The sequence below is a fragment of the Cannabis sativa genome, chromosome 5 (genome assembly GCF_029168945.1).
Source record: "Cannabis sativa cultivar Pink pepper isolate KNU-18-1 chromosome 5, ASM2916894v1, whole genome shotgun sequence".
NCBI lineage: Eukaryota > Viridiplantae > Streptophyta > Magnoliopsida > Rosales > Cannabaceae > Cannabis > Cannabis sativa.
This window is the reverse complement of record NC_083605.1, coordinates 3,988,377-4,010,166: the sequence shown is the minus strand read 5'-3', so window position 1 is coordinate 4,010,166 and position 21,790 is coordinate 3,988,377. Positions and strand designations below refer to the sequence as shown.

General features: G+C 31.5%; 3 protein-coding genes and 1 non-coding gene across 4 annotated transcripts; 3 read left to right on the top strand and 1 right to left on the bottom strand.

Moving 5' to 3' along the window:
- Positions 1-730: 730 nt before the first annotated feature.
- On the top strand, positions 731-5,411 carry LOC115704627 (G-type lectin S-receptor-like serine/threonine-protein kinase At1g61430). The gene is made up of 5 exons (XM_061116143.1): positions 731-776; positions 3,897-4,209; positions 4,304-4,454; positions 4,550-4,848; positions 5,338-5,411. Exons 1-4 carry the CDS (start codon positions 731-733, stop codon positions 4,838-4,840), a joined length of 801 nt encoding a protein of 266 aa, XP_060972126.1. The 3' UTR covers positions 4,841-4,848; positions 5,338-5,411.
- A 10,576-nt stretch (positions 5,412-15,987) lies between these two features.
- Positions 15,988-18,270, top strand: LOC133038094 (uncharacterized). Its single transcript, XM_061116142.1, has 3 exons — positions 15,988-16,540; positions 16,685-16,770; positions 17,095-18,270. Exons 1-3 carry the CDS (start codon positions 15,988-15,990, stop codon positions 18,268-18,270), a joined length of 1,815 nt encoding a protein of 604 aa, XP_060972125.1.
- On the bottom strand, positions 16,531-16,637 carry LOC133038645 (small nucleolar RNA R71). The gene has a single exon (XR_009688145.1). It is a non-coding gene; the product is annotated as a small nucleolar RNA R71 (small nucleolar RNA).
- Positions 18,271-18,293: 23 nt separating the features above from the next.
- Positions 18,294-18,719, top strand: LOC133038093 (uncharacterized). Its single transcript, XM_061116141.1, has one exon. The coding sequence runs from the start codon at positions 18,294-18,296 to the stop codon at positions 18,717-18,719; it is 426 nt and encodes a 141-aa protein (XP_060972124.1).
- The last annotated feature ends 3,071 nt before the right edge of the window (positions 18,720-21,790 follow it).

The following is a 21,790-nucleotide window of genomic DNA, read 5'->3' as shown; positions in this document are numbered from 1 at the left end:
AGTCCTTATTTTTTATTTTTTTGGTACAATTTAGTAGTATCAGACCTGCCCTCTTCAATTTCTTTCCTTCTTCTTCTTTTCTGTCATTTTTTTCTTTCTTTTTTAACTATATATTTGTGGGTTTTGGCCATTATTAGATGGTGCCAAAAGGAAAATTCACACAAGGGTTATTTATTTATTTTTAAGGGGTTTTGTTTTAGTGTAGAGTAGTAGTATTAGAGTAATTGGGTGATTAATAATATGAAAATGTGGTTTGTATTTTTATGATTTGTTTCTATTTCTTAAATGTGTCTTCTTCTTCTTCTTCTTATTATTCTTCTTAATTGAGGTCCTACATGAGTTTATATCAATCAATGAGATTTTGCCCCTTGATTTGAAAAATGAATTATAAAAATTGAAAGCATTAAACCCTACATTATGCTACCAAACAAATTGTGGCACTAACTACTAATTATTAAGATAATTATTGTACAAATGATTATGTGTCTTGGTTTGAGCTTATTGGTGCAAAAGGGATATGCTTGTTTGTGGGGGATATAGAATACAATGTAGAATAATAATAATAAAGTAAATAAACTCATGAGTAACCAAGCCAAAGGTTTTCAAGTCTTTTTCTTTGTATACCAAGAATTTGCAAGCATGGTTTTATTGTTTCTTCATAGATCTCTTACAGTCAGTTTTCGGCCCAAAATGCCTCTGCAAGCCCAGGACAAGTCATTGTTTGGCCCAAATGTCTCTGCAAACTCATTATAACTTGGGCCTTTCTTATAGGACAGGTTAGTATGAGAACTTTTTTTAAAAATGTACTTTTTTTTTTCTATTGCTAATATCTAAAAATATGTTTTTTTCCCCTTTTGTAAGCATCTAATAATATGGATTTAAATGATTGGAAAACTTATTTTCATCTTGATTTGATCTTGATTTGAGTAGAAATTCAAAAATTATGTTCCTTGTTAAACTAGAGCAACTCAAATTCACACTGAATTATAACTACTTGGATATCATATAAGTGAAAATTACAATGAAATATAGGATTTCATAACAAAGTTAGAAAAATATGGCATTTATAGGTTTGTCACTCTTCTATATTATTTTTTCACATTTAAGATTTTTTATGGTATTTGATATGCCATATTTTTATAAACTTATTATCTAATCCCATATTTTATATTTTTATTTTTAGGTTAATTAGTTTTTTTTTTTTTTTAATTTATTTTACATTTACATTTAAGGGTTTCTTTCTATTTGGAAACATTACACCAAATACTACATTTTTTTTTTCAAATATTACATTTTTAATTTGACAAGAACATTTTACTTTTATACTTTTCTTAATTTTTTTTTCTTTTTTACTGTTTTTTTTACTTATTGAAGCTTCAAAAAGTTTTTTTTTTTTGTCTTTTTATATATTTTTTAGTCAAATTTGGCTCTTTTTTTTTCTTTTCAATTTTTAAGTCAGTTGCTACTTTTTTTGTTTTTTTTTCTTTCTCTTATCTCTCTCTATTTTTTTTTTCTAATTTCTCTTTGTGTCTCTCTTTTTTTTAATATTTTTTCTCAAACTATTTTTTTTTCTCTTAATATATATAATAAGTGTACATTTTTATATTTCATTTTTTTTTTACAAAAATTAAACTTGTTTTTTTTTTTAATTAAACTACTATTTGTTATTTTTTGTTAAAAACTAATTATTCCATTAAAAACAGCAGAAAAAAAAACCAGTTTCATCAACATCATCTTGAAAAAAAAAACAATATAAAAAATCATAATCTAAAAAGAATCCAAACTTTAAAAACTAGTTTCATCAACATTGAAAGAAACTAATAATTTCATTTAAAGAATAAAAAAAAATAGTTTCATCAACAAGATAATGAAAAAAATTACAATCTAAAAACGATACTAACTTTAAAAACCAGTTTTATCAATATTAAAAGAAACGAATTATTTCATTAAAAGAGGCAAAAAAAATAGTTTCATCAATAACATAATAAAAAATACACAATGCCTAATAACTAAACTTTTACAAACGATACTAAATTTAAAAACCAGTTTCGAACATATAAATTTTATATCAATACCTAATAGTCAAAATTCTAACTTCATTCTTTATTTTGGCATTTAATTTTTTATTTGCTTGCTCAAAAATTAAAGTTAATTTAAACATACAATATGCAGCAAATATAATAAGGAGAATCATAAATTAAAATCAAAGAGAAAAAAAAAAAGAAAATTAAAGAGACAAAAATGCAATAAAAACCATAAAAGAATAACAAAAAAAAAAAAATTACTGGAATGTGAGAAACCAGTTAGTAAAACAACTAAAATAAAAACAAACAAATAAAAACCAGTTTCTTGAAATAAATTAATAAAAAATTGAATAAAACTCAATTATGAACAACAATAAAAAAAAATCAGTTATAAAAACTAGTTACTTAAAAAAACCAGTTATGAAAATAATAAAATAATGTGTATCAAAAACTGATTGATTAAAATAAAATAAAAATTGTTATTCAAATATTATACAATAATAAAATTGGTTTTATAGAAACTAAAAAATATACAATAATTTCATAAAAATGGAGCAACCCCATTACAGAACAGTTAAAACCTGTGAAACCAATTTCGACATGTGAAACCAGTTTTGACGTTATAAAAAATCATAACAAAATACAAATGTTAATAATAAAGTTAATTGAAACCAGTTTCATCAGACAATCAAATAAAAACACACACACACACAAAAATACAAAAATAAAAAATAAAAATACTAATCATAAATATAATCAAAACAACACATATGCATACCAATAATTTAATAACAAAATATAAGTGTAAGTTTAGAACCTAGAAACAAAATAATAAAAAAGTAACTTGAAAAAAAATTCTAATAACATAATGAAACTATTTTTTTTTATTCTTTTAATGAAATTATTAGTTTTTTTCAATGTTGATGAAACTGATTTTTAAAGTGTATATTATTTTTAGAATATAATTTTTTATATTGTTTTTTTTTTCAGGATGATGTTTATGAAACTAGTTTTTTTTTTTTTTTTTTTTTTTTTTTACTTTGCTTTTAATGAAATAATTATTTTTAAACAAAAAAATAAAGAAAAAAAATAGTAGTTTAAATAAAAAAAATAACAAGTTTAATTTCTGTAAAAAAAATAATATCTATAGTTGAGATCATTTTTTTATTTATTTTAGTATTTTATTTTTTTAAAAAAAGGAAAAATAAATAAAAAGAAACACAAATTCAAAGTTTTTTTATGCCTCATGACTTTTTCCCATATTTGTAAGTTTTTTTTTTAAAAAATGTCATATTTAATGTAATTAAGTTTTTATACCATATATATCAAAACTTATCTTTATTTTCCATAAATAGCCCATCATATAATTAGGTACCATATAAACATACAAAATCCTGGTATAAAGAATTATTTTTTTTGTTTTTTATACTTCTTATTATTAGTAATTAGGTACCTAAAAATTTATAGTGAATTTTGATGGGAGTTAATATATTTAGTGATTAATGTTAGTTAAAAAATTTTAAATTTAATTTTCTTTAATATGAAATTAAAAATATTTGAATTTTTAAAAATTTTTATTATATATATAACAAACTATATCTATTCTATATAAAATGTGTCTATATAACTGAAATTCTTGGTTTATGAGAAATTCATGGGTGATTTTTTATTTTTATTTAATAAAATAATAAAATATTATTTATATATAATAAAAATAATAATAAAACAAATCTTATTAATATTTAAACTGATATTTAGCATATTTCAACTCTATATATAATCACAACTATAACTCTAAAAATTAAAAATATATATAAAATAAATTGAACCTTAAACCGCATATACAATTAGTTTTTTTTTTTTTTTTATAAGTCGCATATACAATTAGTTTGTTGAGAGAGATCAGGAAAAGAACGAATTATATATGGAATTTTTTTTTACCATTAATTCCAAGAGGTAGAGAACAGCTGAATTGGGATGCACGGATGAACATTATACTTGAAATCGCCAGAGGTCTTTTATATCTCCATCGTGACTCATCTTTAAGAGTAATACATAGAGATTTAAAGGCCAGCAACATTCTTTTGGATGAGAAGATGAATCCAAAAATATCAGATTTCGGTTTGGCTCGTATTTTCCAGGAAACAGTAGATATGGCAAACACTCAAAGAGTTGTTGGAACTTTGTAAGGATCTTAATCTACTTATGCATGTGTTTACTTTGGTATGATGAGTTATGACTAACAAGCGCTAATGGTTCAATGTTGCAATTAAGTACAGAGGCTACATGTCTCCTGAATATGCCATGAGTGGAGTCTTCTCAGAAAAATCAGATGTTTTTAGCTTTGGTGTCTTGATCATAGAGATAGTGAGCGGCAAGAAGAACTCTAACTTCCATTATTATGAGCAGAACCTCAGCCTTGTTGCTTATGTGAGTTCTCGTTGAATTAATTAACGCATATACATTTATTTCTATATAATTAATTTATGTTTTGATTTCATTACGAATCATATGAATTCATTCAGGCATGGAAATTATGGAGTGAGGGTAAAGGAGTGGAGTTTGTAGATGAAGCAATGGGTGGCTCATATGTTGCATTAGAAGCAATAAGATGCATACATGTTGGGCTGTTATGCGTACAAGATCACACCACAGATAGACCAAGCATGGCAGATGTAATTTTCATGCTCAGCAATGAAACAAATCGTCCTCAACCCATTCGACCAATATTTACTTATCATAACTCTCCCAGATCACAAAAGGCTACTACAAGCTCTGTCAATGATGCCACGGTCTCAATGATAGAAGGGCCTTAAAACTAAGGGTTCGTTTGATGACAATTTTTTAATTAATTTTTTGTTTTTTTAATTAAAAAAGTAAAAATATTTTCTAAAAACATATTCTATAGGACTGTTTTCACTTTTCAATTTTTTAATTGAGAATCAAAATTTTAAAAAATTTATATTTTTGAAATTTTTTTAAACAATTTTTATTAATTAATATTTTGGACTTCGATTTTAACCTAGACCTTGGGACCTAGATTCGAACCACTGCTCTTCTGATCCTAAACTCAGACTTGAATCTAACTTAAATAAATTTAAAAAATAAAAAATTATAGAATATATTTTTGTTTTCTATTTTTAAAATTAAAAAACAAAAGTAGTTATAGAAAATATTTTCGTGTACTGGTGTCCAGTTAATGGATTATACTGCAGAGGTGTAGTTTTGTCTTTCATAAGTAAATTTTTTTAATTAAATTAATTAAGCACACCATGTCTAATCATCTTAAATGAAAATAAATAACTATTTGCAGGAACACCGCCGCTTTATCGACACTACCATATTCGATTTATACACAAAAAAATGGACAATCCAGTTATATGCAGACTCGGTTAGAATCAAAAGTGCAAAATAAAAAATTATACTATTCTCTGTCGAAGCAAATGTTATCTTCAATTATCAACAATTTAGAAATTAATTTTTAATTTTCTTTTTATCTTACACACATTCTGTTTCTTTTTAATTTTTAATTTTCTTTTTATTCATGGGTCACTTTTCATTTATATATAATAAAATAAATCCCATTAAATCTAAAAAAAATACGATTGAGTTTTTGCTGTTGTACATCTACGATTAGGTTTTCTTTAATTATTTATTGTATTCATTTTCCTATTACAATTTGGACATTCCCATGGGATCACACATAATATTCCAATCCGTACTTCTCTTTTTTCTTCTTCACAACTTAATAACAAAATATATAAGTAATAATAATAATAAAAATGAAGCGTGACTTTTATCAAAGTTCACAAAACCAAGCATCAATGGCGAAAAAAAACCAACAAAGTTTACAGCTAATAAATGATTCTAAGTGCTCGGCATATGCATTAGTTTCCAGGAGCAAAGTTTTTTAAAGTTACGTAAAAATTTACATATATGTTGCAAACACAATATACAAAAAATAAAGAAGAATATGGAAGAAAGAAGAGACCATTATTCACATCTAGAAAGGCAGTGGAGATAATAATAGAAACTTTTCATTTTTTTTCTTTTTTTTAATCAAGATTTTTTCTTTTTGAGTAAAGATAAATATGAAATTTTAATCGTATATAGTTTTATTTTAATAAAATATAGTATTTTAAAATAATTTAATAGTATTTTGTTATAGAATACTATTACTTTTTGTTAAACATGGTTTTCACTTTTTGTCGACACTACCATATTCAATTTATTAACGAAAAAATGGACAATCCAGATATATGCGGACCCGGCTAGAATGAAAAGTACAAAATACAAAAATTACACTATTGTCTCTATCGAAGCAAATGAAGATTGAAATCCACCAATGACTATCATTAGTTTTCTTATCTACAATTTTTAGACAAATGCTATCTTCAATTATCAATAATTTAGAGATTGATTTTTAATTTTCTTTCTATCTTACACCCATTTAAGTAATGTTTCTTTAAGTATTGGAACATCAATTTTTAATTTATCTTTGGATTAACTTAAGAACATATTTAAATCATCAAGCTTTCTTAAACACTAATATATTACATTCGGTATTCACTTTTAATTGACAACATTATAAAATATAATATTTAGATACACATAATAATAATCTCACCTAATAATTAATAATATTTTTTTCTTTAATTTTTAATTGTATCACTTTCAAATAACATAGAAAAAAACTAGCATAAATTTAGTATACGTGCCTCGCACGTAGTATTTTGCTAGTATACATAAATGTATATAAGAGCTTAAATTTTTTATTTTTCTCTACAATTCCAGCTTCAATAATAGCAAAATAGGTCACAGTGGGTCGACACAAACACGACACGATTTTTTATTGGTCGGGTTAGGATTGAGATAATTAAACACGAGTCAAAAAATGGGTCGATACGCTTTACACGAAATATAAAAGCAGGTCACATAAAATATGATACGAACACGACAGGATGACACGTTTTGCCACCCCTACTCAGCAGTGAAACTATTTCATAAAGGAAAGGAAATCAAATGTACAAAGTGATGTTATATATAAAAACTTGTTGTTATAATTGTTAGAATTAATATTAATGGACTAATATAATCATATGTTTAATAAACACAATCATTAACTATGTGCCCAATATTTGTTCACTACCATAATGGGATGGTTAATAATCATATATTATGTTAGAGGCACATGAGAGCACCCTTAAAACTATAATTGGCCCATTAAATTATAGTATACCATTATTGGACCACTTAAGCCCAAATTAGTAAATAACCCTTTAGGGTTAAAGGGGCATGAGATGTATATATATATATATATGTCTTATATGAAGAAGTGGTTTTAAAGTAGGTTAATGTTAATAAGTTGAAGAGGGGATAGCTCCACATTCTGCTCCTCTCCAATCTTGAGTTTTGATAACTCTATGAAAATAGAGTTATTTATATCTTTTTGGGCATTAAATTAGCTTTGTTCTCAAGTATTTTTAGTTTATTTTAGTGACTTTTATTTGGTTTGATTTAGTTTTGCATAAATATTAATTTTAGTATTTTTAGATTAAATTTTAATTAATTTTGTAATATTTTATCAATTTAGTTTAGTTTCCCATTTTATAAGTGTTAATCTCAATGTTGTGTATTTTTGTTAAAAGATTAAATGTACATTTTGGACTTATTATCCAAATTAAGAAATGATGTTAAAGTCCATAAACTCACTAAAGCCCAAATATTCTACACTTAATTCACTAATGGATGTTATGTTTATTGGGCCTTACTTTACTAGTTGAAAAGTAAAAAAAAAAAAGTCAGAAAAGACAAATGAAAATAATGGGCTAATCATTATTTTTCTTTGGCATAATTGAAGGGTTTTTTGGAATTTGATGGAAGCTTTGATTTATATATGTATATGGTGAAAAGAGGTAAGAGACGTGAATTACATTGAAAGGAGGTGGCTGGTAATTTGGAGCTCGTGCCACCAACGAAAAAGGAAGAAAATGAAGAAAAAGAAGAAAAAGAAGAAAAAGAAAAAGAGAGAAAAAAAAAGGAGAGTTTTATTTAGGGTTTTAATTTAGCATTTTTAATTTTGAGATTGGCAAAAATCAAGAGGAAGAAGAAGATCAATTTGGAGAAGAAACTTAGAGTCTTGTGACAAGCTCTAAATGAGTTTTTATTTCTATCTTTCTTTTCTTTTAATTTTTTTAATTTTTGCACAATCTATTATGAGTTAATTTTTATTTTGTTAGAATTATTTTGTTGACTTAAATTGTGATTTGATTTTTTGTTGCTATGCTTTAGTGAATTGGTTTTGTTCATTCAAGTGTGTTTATTGTGCAATTGCTTACTTTTGCTTGATCACCATTAGTAGGTACTAGCTAATCTTAATTTTGGAAAAAAATAAGGTTAGTAGAATTGCTTGAATGATGCATGAATATCACCTTGGAAAAGTTTGATTTATAAATAGCATAGGAATATGTTATTTACCTTGTATGACTTGAAAGAATTATGCTTAAATTTGTATTCTTAAAATTAATTGGGCATAGAAATATGTTAATTAATTAGAGAATCAAACCATAAATACTTTGGAAAAAGGATTATGACATTTTAAATTCCTAGTTGACATTATGAATTCACAACAATACTCATTTGCACCATTATATTAACTTTGTATTTTTTAGGTCAATTTAATAGTTCTAACTTGTTTTCTTCATAGTTGAGTAATTAGTTTTATAAATTAATTTCCAATTTATTTTTATTTTTTTTTGTTGAAAACAATTTGTGAGTAATTAGTTTTATAAATTAATTTCCAATTTTCAATCCCTGTAGAGACGATACTCGATTTATCACTTTATTACTTGTTACGATTGCGTGCACTTGCGTATACAATTTTTCACAACAAGTTTGCATTGCATTTGGTGATTCTTGGATTCAAATGGCTCACATGGATGGCTCAATGGGAGGTATGTGTGTATTTATTTGGATGTTCTAAATAAAATATTGATCTTGGTTTTATGATTATGAGCAATGATGATTAATGTTGAATGTGTGTTTGGATAGCTCATAATCTATGTGATAATTTTAACAATTGGTATCAAGAGCTAGTATATTTGATTTTAGAATTCCATTTTTGAACTAACCCATTTTATTTTCAAATCTGAAATTTTATTACATTTTTTGTTTTTTTTTTCGGATTTATATGTTTGATGAAATGTAAATATGAGATTTACAATTTAAATGGGTTATATATTTTTTTTATGGCCTTTTGGTTTCATTGTTATGGAGGTGTTCATCAATGGTGAAAGCCATTTTCGGATTTGTTGTATTTTATGAATAATGTTTTTTTTTTTGTAAAAATGGATGAAATGGATGTTAGAAATTGATAGAGGGTTGAAAATGGAATAAAACCCCTCAAACGCCGTCGGTTTTGGTGGCCGGGAATGCTCCAAACGACCAGGTCACGAAAGGGGTCGCGTCGATCTGAGTTGCAGACCCGTGGACCCATGGGGAAGTTTGCTGGGTGACGAAAAACGACTTGTCGTTTTGCCTATGTCGGGCAAACGACATGTCGTTGATCATGGATGAAAACGTCATTTTTAGAGCAGAAAAATGACTTGTCGTTTGGCCTCTATCAGCCAAACGACATGTCGTTTTGCATTGAATGAAGCTCATTTTTTGAGCAACAAACGACAGGTCATTTTTGACCCTGCGACACGTCGTCCTCTACAAACGACATGTTGTTTTCTCAAAAATGACATGTCGTACGCACGAAGACTCAGCCAATTTGCAGCGAAAAACGACGTGTCATTTTATGACTCTGCTGCATGTCGTTTCACCAAACGACATGCCGTTTTTCCAAAACGACACGTCGTAAGATTAAAAATTAAGGAAAATGGGCGCGTGCAAGGTCAAATTTTGGACCATTTTCACCAACTTATTCCATTTTTTCATTCTATCATTTCTACATCATAATTTTATGCATAATATTAATTTATGAATTTATTCATAATATTAGTTATTAATATAATTTTGTTATGGCATAAATTAATATTTATTTAAACAATTAATGCTTATTTTTTTTACCTATCGTAAGATTAAGCATGGAAAATTGTTTGGTAATGAGGAACATTTAAATATTAATTTATTTAAATATTGTATCTTCCTCCCATATAAGATTAAGATCCTTATAAGTAATTAATTATCTTATCGATAATAAATGCTTGCTAAGAATGCTTAATATGGTGAAGAAAATTTATTAAATATTATGAATCACAATTTATCTATCCTTTCGATAGTAAATTAATGTATTTGATTATAATATTTAATAGATTGTTCTTACCTGTGTATGAGTTCTACTTTATAAATTTTGTCTAAGAACTCTAGCATACATGATGATCATTTGTTATTTTGTGATCATTTATTTATGAGAAAAATAGCACAAATGACATGATATTGTTATAACATGCATTTAATGGTTATTGCTCTCGTTTCTCATTCAGCTTTAAGCATTTCAAGAACCTGTGCCATGTTGACACTGAATGGAACCGACCACAAACAGTGGGTAGAATCTCTCATGTTGAATTTGACTCTTATGAGAGTGGATTTGGCCTTGAGAATGAATGCACCTCTTAAACCTGTTGATGATGCCACTGAAAAGGATAAGAAATTCTATGAGGATTGGGAGCATTCCAATCGCTGTTGTTTGATACTTATGAGGTATCACATGGATGAGTCTATTCGTGATAGTATTCCTCATATTGAAAATGCAAAGGATTTTCTTGCTGCCATTAAGAAAAAGTACAAAAAGTTCTCAAAGAATGAGAAAAATGAGTGCTTGACTTTGTTCCATCACACTAATTATGCTGATACGGGTGATATTAGAGCCCACATTGACAAGCTCATAAGTTGTTACCAAAAGCTCAAGAGCATGGGATTGGATCTTGGTGAGGATTACATGGTGTGGTTTGTGATGGAAACCATTCCTTCTCAATTCGATTCGATCAGATCAAGCTACAATGCTCAAAAGGGGCAATGGACCATTGAGGAGATGACTGCTATTCTTGCCAAAGAAGAAGAGGACATGAAAAAGTGGAGAGCAAGAAGTATCTCCATGGTGACCAATCCAAACAATTTTCACAAGAGAAAGTTCACTCCCAACAACTCTAGTGACCAAAGGTTTCATAAGAAGAAAGCCACCAATCCTAGGGGAAATGGACAAGCAAGCTCTTCTTCAACTGGTCATAAGAATGAGTTTTTCAAAGGGAAGTGCAACTTTTGTCAATGCTTCGGGCATAAGAAAGCTGATTGGCGAAAGCTCAAAGCTCACTTAGAGAAGAAAGGTAATTGTCTTGTGATGGTTTGTTTGGAATCCAATATTATTGATGTGCCCTCAAACACTTGGTGGTTAGATACTGGTGCTACAATTCATGTTACGAATTCTTTGCAGGCAGTGACAAGTCGAAGAAGGTCGAGTAGGTTGGAGGAGTATGTGTACATGGGAGACGATACTAAAGTCAGAGTTGAATTTTTTGGGACTGTTAATCTGCAGCTAAATACTGGGCATTTTTTGGAGTTGCATGATGTTGCTTATTTACCCTATATTAGGAGGAATTTGATCTCTGTATCTATTTTGGATAGACTAGGTTATAGTCTTCATTTTGGAATTGGAAAACTGACTTTGTATCATGACTCTATGTTGATTGGAAATAGAACTTTATGTGGAAACTTATATAAGCTTGATTTACATGAAGTTGTTCCTATTACTTCTCCCTCTTGTCCTTCTTCTTCTTCTCTTAATGGTGTTGTTGGTTCTAAACGTGCAAGATCAGATTTGAGATCTTCCATGCTTTGGCACAAACGTTTAGGCCATATTTCTAGAGATAGAATGGAGAGATTGGTGAAAGATTGTGTGCTTCAAGATCTTAATTTTTTTTGATTCTACTGCCTGTGTTGATTGTATAAAAGGAAAGTTGACTGCCAAGGTTAGAAAGAGTAAGTCAGACAGATGTGCAGATGTGTTAGAGCTTATTCATACTGATATTTGTGGGCCTTTTGTTCCACCTGCTATGGGTGGTTATAAATACTTTATCACATTCATTGATGATTTTTCTCGATATGGCCATGTTGAGCTCATTCGTGAAAAATCTGAATCTTTAGATGCTTTCAAGATTTTCAAGACGAATGTTGAGCTTCAAAAGGGAAAGAAGATTAAAGCTGTCAATTTTGATAGAGGTGGAGAGTATTATGGGCGTCATGATGAAACTGGAAGGGACCCCGGGCCTTTTGCCAAATACTTGCTGGAATGTGGTATTGATGGAAGATATACAATGCCAGGGACACCCCAACAAAATGGAATTTCTGAAAGAAGGAATTGCACACTTCTTGATATGGTACGTTGTATGTTGATTCATTCTAGCTTGCCAGAATTTTTATGGGGTGAGGCATTAAGGACTGCTACTTATATCTTGAATCAAGTACCTAGCAAGTTTGTCCCAAAGACACCATACGAGTTGTGGTCAGGCAAGAAATCGAGTTTGTATCATTTTTCGTGTTTGGGGATGTAAAGCTGAAGTAAGGCCCTATAACCCACAATCTAAGAAGCTTGATCGGAAGACTATTAGTGGCTATTTTGTAGGCTACACTATTGGTTCGAGGGGTTCTAGATTCTATTGTCCTTCGCACACCACGAGGGTGATAGAATTAGATAGAGCTGTCTATTTTGAAGATGAATTTAGTTCAAGTCAAGGGTCAAGAGAAATTTTGTTCAGGGAAGAATGTATTTATGTCCCTGTACCTGTTGCTTCCGCTCCTACTATTGATCCCGTGATTGAACAAATTTCAACAGAAGCTCATGATGAACCTCAGAATCATATGCAAGATGAAAATCCTGATATTGAGGGTGGTGAAGTTGTGTTAAGAAGATCAGAGAGAGCTCGCAAACCTGCTATTCATGATGACTACCTTGTCTATTTGCAAGAACATGATTATGATGTGGGAGACGCTTCTGAACCAGTTACTTACCAAGAAGCCATGAGGAGTCCTCAATCTTAGTTATGGTTGAATGCAATGACAGATGAGTGTTACGAATTTTATGTTTATTACGCAAGTGTACGCAATCAAGTAGTATCTCACGCTAGTGAGGTCGAACCACAGGGAATTGGATTAAGTACTACTAAACTATACTTATGATTCTATTTGGTAAAATAATAATTTTGCAATTTAAAAGTAAATAACTCAGAAAATTAACAAGAAAATAAACAGTGATTAATGAGAGGTTAGGGAGGTGAATCCTGTTGATAAGCTACCAATGTTAATACCTAATTGCTATCCTTATCTCAATGTGAATGACAGATTATAAATTAACCTAACTCTTTTCAGATCTTTTAGGTTCTAAATAATATGTTCTCTAATTAACTTCTTAATTAAATCAACACAAAATCAGCATTAAGGAATAATCTTTTCGTCACTGAGGCTATGTAAATACTTTCGTTTCACATCAAAACCTAGACTATCCAATTTTAGCATTCTCAATTCTCACTTTTTCAGATTTCGAATTGAGATCATTAAACATGTAAAAGGTGATCAAGCTTGCACATGAAATTAAACACAAATATAGATAGTATTCACACATAAGATGAAGGAATGGCAATTATTTATTAACTAGGCATAAACTTAAACAACATTCATCATCCTCCCTTATTGGGAAATTTAGTTCAACATAACTCTAAAAACATCCATGATTAATTCAGAAACAAAACTAAACATAAAGAAGAAATTAAGGGGAAAAGAAAGAAACTAGAAGGTGATATCGCTCCGGGTCTTTAAGATAGCTTCCTCTCCACTTGCATCCACTATTTAGGTCTATTTCTGCTTATTTTGACTTTCAGTGTCGTATTCCTTATATAGGGATGAGAGGTGTGCCTCCAATTTGAGAAAAAAATCAAAATTAGGTCAAATCTGCGATTTTCGTACCTAGTCGCGACTAGCATTTAAGCTGGTCGCAACTTCAGGCAAACCTCGAAAATCAGAGGTTCTGCCAAATCTCGAAATCGCAACCAGAGTCGCAACCAGGAAAAAGGGTCGCGACCTGGCTCTTTGGAGGTCGCGACTACTGACGCGTCTGGAGCCGAATTTTCCAATTTTTTTCCAGTTTGTCCCAGTTTTTTGCCATTTGACTGAATTTGAACTTTAACACCCCGGGAACCTGAAACAATGAAAATCAAGCGTAAAACTGCTCCAAAAGACACCAATAGACGAGAAAATGCTAACTTTAAAGACCCGAAACATAGGCTAAATATAACCTAACAATGAGTCAAGTTCCATGTTGATAACTCTAAGATTTAGAGTTATTTTCATATCTTTAAGCTTGAATTTAATGTGAATTGTGGAGCAATTAATGTTTAAATTGTGTAATTGTGTCTAGTTTGTTGTGTCTTTGTAATAAATGGAAGTGTGTGTGTTAGTAAGTGTTAAATAGACTTATGTTATTGTTTTTATGTGTTTTAAGCAGAAAAAATACAAGAATAGGTATTTGGAAATATTTGGGACAAGGAGAAAAAGGAGCAGAAAAATGATTATTGCTGACTGGAATTGCTATAGCAATCATCGCGTAGCAATTTGTCAGCCCAGTAAGTTTATTTTGGCAGATAGTCCAGCTGGCTTTAATGAAAAGAAAAACGAGCTGAGGTGGCGAATTTTGGCTATTGACTCAACAAACATGTGGAAAATGAAGGACAAGTGGGTGATGATTGGGATTTCCAATTAGGGTAAACTTGGGTACCCTAATTGGGGAGCAAAAAGAAAAAGAGGAGTGATAATAGAGGAAGGTGGCTGCACTTTGAAAAGGGTACGAAAAACTTACAACAGAAAAGAGTTTCTAAGTACAGAGAAAGAGAGTACAAAGAAGAAGAAGATTGAGAAGAAGGAGAAGAAGGCAACTACCAAAGAAAGGATTTGAGCTCACCACTCATCTCTCTTGCTCTCCACTTCGTTTTGTATCATTTTCTTCTCTTTAAGTGTCTCTTTAACTTCATGAACAATATAATTTCTGGTTTTGAGTTTTTAATTTCAGCTATGAACTAAACTCTTTGAGATTTGGGTGGTTATAAACCCTTGTATGGACTAGTGTTTTGATTTTGCAATGATGAAGTAATCTTGTCTTAGTTCAATTAGATGTGATGAAATGTTGATTGAATGTTAATTTTTGGCCATTTTTAACATTTAGCAAGCTAGATCTTACTTGGAAAAGCAAGACCTAGTTGAACCCCTCTAATTGATGCATGATGTTTACCTTTTCTTTTAGGTATTAATTAGTAGTGAAATAGGAATATTTTGCTACCATGCATAACTAAAGATTTGATACTTTATTAGGCTATTTATGATCTAAACTGATGTAGGAATGCATTGTGAGATTGTGAATGGTTTATTGCAAGTTTTGGAAAAAGCTTGCTGGTTTTTTTGAAATCTGTTAACTTTGCCAGGGTTGCTGAGTCATTGCTGGGTCATTGCTGTATCAACTGGGACATACAAGTGGAAATTAATCACCCAAGTCTATTTTCTAAATCTGAAATTACCACCATTCTAATCAGTTTTAGTTTCTTATTTTTAGTTTATTTAGCTTAAAAAGTTAGTTCTCAAGTTTAGAATCAAGGCTACAAATTTTTCTCATGAATTAATGTGTGACTTTATTTTATTTTTATTTGAAATTCTTGGAATTGCTCTTAGTTGATTTAACATTATTTAGTAAAAAGTCCCTGTGGAGACGAACTTTGATTACTTATCATTGTATTACTTGTTTGTGATTGTGTACACTTGCGCAATTATAAAGCAATACAATTTTCACAACAAGTTTTTGGCGCCGTTGCCGGGGACTTTAAGTTCTAAATTTTGTTTTATCAACTAATTGACATTCTAAGAATTTTTTGTGCTTTTAATCTTGCTGGTTTGTTTTTGAAATCTCAGGTATCTATAGTGTATGAACCAACAAGAGGACTTTGAGCTTGCTCCTATTGATCCCGAGATTGAACGCACATTCCGAAGAAGAAGAAGGGTTCAAAAGGCTAAGGGCCGAGACATCATGGCTGAGAATTTTGATAATGATGGGGTTGCTCCACAAATTGTTAATCCCATCATATTGGCAGATGATCGAGCAAGGGCTATAAGGGAGTATGCAGCCCCCATGTTTAATGAGCTCAATCCAGGCATTGTGAGGCCTGAAATACAAGCACCGCAGTTTGAGCTCAAGCCAGTGATGTTTCAAATGCTCCAAACCGTGGGTCAATTCAGCGGGATGCCAACTGAGGATCCTCACCTTCATCTCCGTTCATTTTTGGAGGTGAGTGATTCTTTCAAGATCCAAGGAGTGAGTGAAGAGGTGTTAAGGCTGAAGCTATTCCCATTCTCACTACGAGACCGAGCTAGATCATGGCTCAACACTTTGCCGCCTGATTCTGTGACCAATTGGAATGACCTTGCTGAGAAGTTTCTGAGGAAATACTTTCCTCCTACTAGAAATGCAAAATTCAGAAGTGAGATCATGTCTTTTCAGCAACTTGAAGATGAGTCCACAAGTGATGCGTGGGAGAGGTTTAAGGAACTTTTGCGAAAGTGTCCACATCATGGCATACCACATTGTATTCAGATGGAGACTTTTAATAATGGCTTAAATGCAGCTTCTCGAATGGTGTTAGATGCATCGGCCAATGGTGCTATTTTGTCGAAGTCTTACAATGAAGCATTTGAGATTTTGGAGACCATTGCAAGTAACAACTACCAATGGTCCAACACAAGAGCTCCAACAAGTAGAAAAGTGGCGGGAGTCCTTGAGGTAGATGCAATAACGGCTTTGACAGCTCAAATGGCTTCCATGACGAATGTTTTGAAGAATTTGAGTATTGGGAACGCTAAAAATATTCAACCAGCTGCTGCCATTCAAAGTGATGATGTCTCATGTGTGTTTTGTGGAGAAGGGCATGTGTTTGAGAAGTGTCCATCTAATCCGGAGTCCGTTTGTTACATGGGAAATCAGAATTTTAACAGAAACAATGGGGCATTCTCAAACTCTTACAATCAATCTTGGAAGAATCATCCTAATTTGTCTTGGGGAGGTCAAGGAGCAAGCTCAAGTACCGCACCAGCCCAAGGAAGACAAGCATATCCACCGGGTTTTTCACAACAACCCCGACATTCACAACATGCTCAAAATGCCCAACCAAGTTCTTTGGAGAGTTTAATGCGGGATTATATGGCCAAAAATGATGCGGTGATACAAAGTCAAGCTGCCTCTCTTCGAAACTTAGAGTTGCAACTTGGACATTTGGCCAATGAATTAAAAGCTAGGCCGCAAGGTTCTTTGCCTAGTGACACGGAGAATCCAAGGAGGGATGGGAAGGAGCAATGCAAATCCATTCACTTGAGGAGTGGCAAGCATCTGAAAAATTCCGAGGAGGAAATAAAGGGTAGTGGGGAGCCCACTTCAATCCAAAACGACGAAAAATTGAGTAAAAAAACTGCCCAGGAAATTGCTGATACCAGACCAGTTGATACAGCATCGGGTCAGCAATCTGACAGTCAGCAATCCGCACCAGTATGTACTAAACCACCCCTTCCATTTCCTCAAAGATTTCGGAAACAGCAGCAAGATGGGCAATTCAAGAAGTTTTTAGATGTGTTGAAACAGCTCCATATCAATATTCCCTTGGTAGAAGCGCTAGAGCAAATTCCAAATTATGTCAAGTTCTTAAAAGATATTTTGACAAAGAAAAGGAGGCTTGGCGAGTTTGAAACAGTCGCTTTGACCGAGGGCTGTAGCGCTATGTTGAAGAATAAAATTCCACCTAAATTGAAAGATCCGGGCAGCTTTACAATTCCAATTTCTATTGGGGGACGGGATGTTGGAAGAGCTCTTTGTGATTTGGGAGCTAGTATTAATCTCATGCCCATGTCTATTTTCAAGAAGTTGGGAATTGGAGAAGCAAGGCCAACCACCGTCACTTTGCAACTAGCGGATCGTTCCATGGCTCATCCGGATGGAAAAATTGAAGATGTTTTGGTACAAGTAGATAAGTTCATCTTTCCGGCGGACTTCATTATTCTTGACTATGAGGAAGATAGGGAAGTTCCAATCATTTTAGGGAGGCCATTTCTTGCCACGGGAAGGACTTTGATAGATGTTGAAAAAGGAGAGCTCACCATGAGAGCTCAAGATGAGCAAGCCACATTCAAGTTTTCCATCCCATACGTGGCCCGGATGCAATAGGAGAATGCTTAGCAATTGAAGGTATGGATCCTAACATGGTTGAGGAGTCTAAATTCAAAGTTAGTAAGAAGGTGAGAAAGAAGATTCTCCTTAAAGAAATTGCTAAGGATCACGAGGCACAAGAAAGCAAAGACAAAGCATCTATTGACTCTAAAAAACCACCCAAAAAGAAGAGAAAGAAAAAGAAGCTTAGTAGAAAATTTCGGTCTCAAATGTTTGAAGTTGGGCAACAAGTGATTTTTTCAAATTCTTTAACGAAGGCTACTCATGGACGACTAGATTCAAGGTGTGATGGATCTTTCTTGGTGGTGAGAGTATACCCCGATGGGGTAGTGGAACTTCGTGATGCACTTTCAAGAAGAAAATTCTTAGTGAAAGGCCAAGGAGTGAAGTTTGGGGGTGGAGAGGTCAACCGAGAAAAGACCTCTATCTCTTTGAAGGATGTTTGAGACTTGTAATTTGGGGGTGCCAAAAGAAAAAGAAAAAAAAAAGACTGAATTGAAAAAAAAAATGAAAAATTTGGAAAAAAGAATTAAAATAAAAAAAAAAATCAATGAAGGCACTGTTGGAATTTATTTTACCAGGATCTTAGATCTACTCACAAGTATGTTTATTAACATCCTAAATATGAACTTTCTAAAACGATAAATTAAACACATATAAAGTTTAGGAAACCTTACATTGGGTGCAGCGGAATATAATGACTCCTTCCGTTCAGATATCTAGCCCTTGATTCCTTTCTGTAGCAGAGCATTATCAATATCTGAACCTGGATCTCTTTCTCTGAATCTTTGATGCTGAAACTCCTTTGCTGATGATCTTTCTTCACGATCTTCCTCACTATGATTGAGGTATCACTTGATGTGTGTGGGCACTACTCATACACTAAGGATTTCGAAATTATCAAGGAAGAAGAGAGAGAGTGGTCAGCTAAAGATAGGGAGAGAGAAGGCTCAATTTTTCTGAATAGAAAAAGTCAGAAGAAAAGTGTAATTTTCCTGAAGCCTTCACTATCTATTTATAGCATTCCTACTAGGGTTAGATTTGAATTATATGGCATTAAAATAATGAAAAAATCAGTTTAAATTTCCTACAAAAGTGGCTGGCCCTAAACTTAGTGGATTGGGCCTTGCTTTTTGCAATTTTGCAATTTTAACACATTTTGTATCTGATTTTCTCAAAAATGCCAATTTCCTAATTCAACCATTTAAATGCCAATTCTAACTATTTAATAACTATAAATAATTATTAAATAATATTGTCATTTATCATATTTATTAATTGAACCATACAAAGTATCATAATTAACAAATATGCCCCTATAAACTCTTTCTTTACAATTTCGCCCTTACTTAGTGAAAAATTCACAAATAGACATAGTCTAATTTGAGAATTATAATTGATTAATCAAAACCAATTACATGAGTCTTACAAGCAATATTATCTCAACTAGTGGGGGGACCATGGGTCTATATAACCGAGCTTCCAATAAGTAGATCAAGAATTTAGCACTAAAATTCACTAACTTATTAATTCTTCGTTGAATCCACGCATAGAACTTAGAATTGCACTCTCAGTATATAGAATGCTCTATATGTTCCACCATATAGACACATCATTAGTTATCCATTGTTACAATCCTAATGTGATCAATGATCCTCTATATGAATGATACACCTTTGTAAAGGGATTAAATTACCGTTACACCCTACAATGTATTTATTCCTTAAAACACTTGACCCCGTATAAATGATATTTCAGCTAATGTGAAATGAGTACTCCACCATTTATGTTCGTTTGGTCAAGCTCGAAGGAGATCATCCTTTGCTTACTATTTGCCAGATAGAAGCTATAGATTCCATGTTTATGCTAGCGCTCCCACTCAATTGCACTACCGTGTTCCCAAAATGTACGTATCACCCTGACCTAAAAGTAGGCTTAACTAACAAATCAAAGAACACGAATAGCCTTTCAAGATTGAGCCTAATCATATCAGGATTAAGATCATTTGATCTAGGATCAACTAGGCGATATTGACTTGAATAGATATTACGGTAAGTTTAATAAATCTAAGTCAAAGTTCAATATCGGTCCCTTCCGATGCATACTCCATGCATCCAACCTGAGCTTTACTTTAACCAATGCTCTGGAAAGAACATAGCACTTCTCCAAATGCAAGTAAACTCTTGTTGTAGATTATCATATCAGTAAAACCCTGTGTCTGATAAATCTAGGAAACTTTATTCACATAGTCATGTTTACTTTCCAATGTGTTGACGGCACAATAAACAGGATCAAGTATGTGAAAAGGGTTTCAGATGAATTTATACATTATGTACATATAATCATGAAATAAATCATGTGAACCATGCAACATTAAATGTTATTTCTGATCTATATTAATAAACAAATCTGATTATATTGAAATGAGTTTTATTTAGGGCATAAAACCCAACAAACTCCCACTTGCACTAATATAAAACAAAAAGTGCGTTTCAAATAATCTCAACACCTTGATATGCAAATCAAGTGTAGTAGTAGTAAACTCCTCGTAATAGGATCTGAAAGGTTGAATTAACCACAACCTTTTCTCCACTATTACTCTTCCTTAATCACAAAATCATTGATAATGTGAAATTCCTCTCTATATGTTTACTCTCTTGGGATACTGGATTCTATATCTTTGGCAACTACTTTTGGTTAATCAGGAAATTAACACTAGTAGTTTAAGGCAATTTGGAATGGTGCCAAAGATGTATAGAACTTTCCTTAGACTGAATAAGTACCTTTCCTGCAGCTTTAACATTCAGTCTCTCTCTGGTAGACCTAGAGACTTCAGATAGGTTTTTACACTTCTCCAAAATCACTATTCCACCCCCAGAGTAACCACCATCTTATCAGAAATATTTACTAGCACATAGGCAAATTTCGAAATCTGATATGGTGTAGTCTAAGAGTTTTAAACACACCCTTATAGACTAACATATAGTTCCTCTTCTTTATCTTAGGATTTACTTGATTGTCTTCCAATGTTCTTCTCTGGATTAATCGATACCTACTCATTACTCCCACTCAACAGCAGGTGTCTGGTCTAAGGCATACAAAAGCATATCTAAGACCTCTCACTGTTGATGTAAGAAATTCTTTCATGGCTTTATCTTTTCTGGAATAGTTAAGACTTTTCCTTAGATAAATAAAATCTATACCTAAGAAGTTGTGAAGCTTCTATAGATTGCCATTAGAAAGAAAATGCTTCAGCATCTTACTAAAGTAAGTTGCTTGCATTAGAGTAAGTAATTACCAGGTATACCACAAGCCATAGGTTTAGATAATCTCAAACCTATAATACTAGGAACAGGAAGTTTTGTTAAGTCCATAGAATAGACTTATTAACGAAAATTTCCTTTTATGTCCTTGTAATAGAAAACTTTAGGTTATTCCATGTGAATGGATTAAACCATAGTTCTATTGGCTTTCTTCTTAGTTTCTTATCTTGACAATCCATTACTTGTTTAAACTC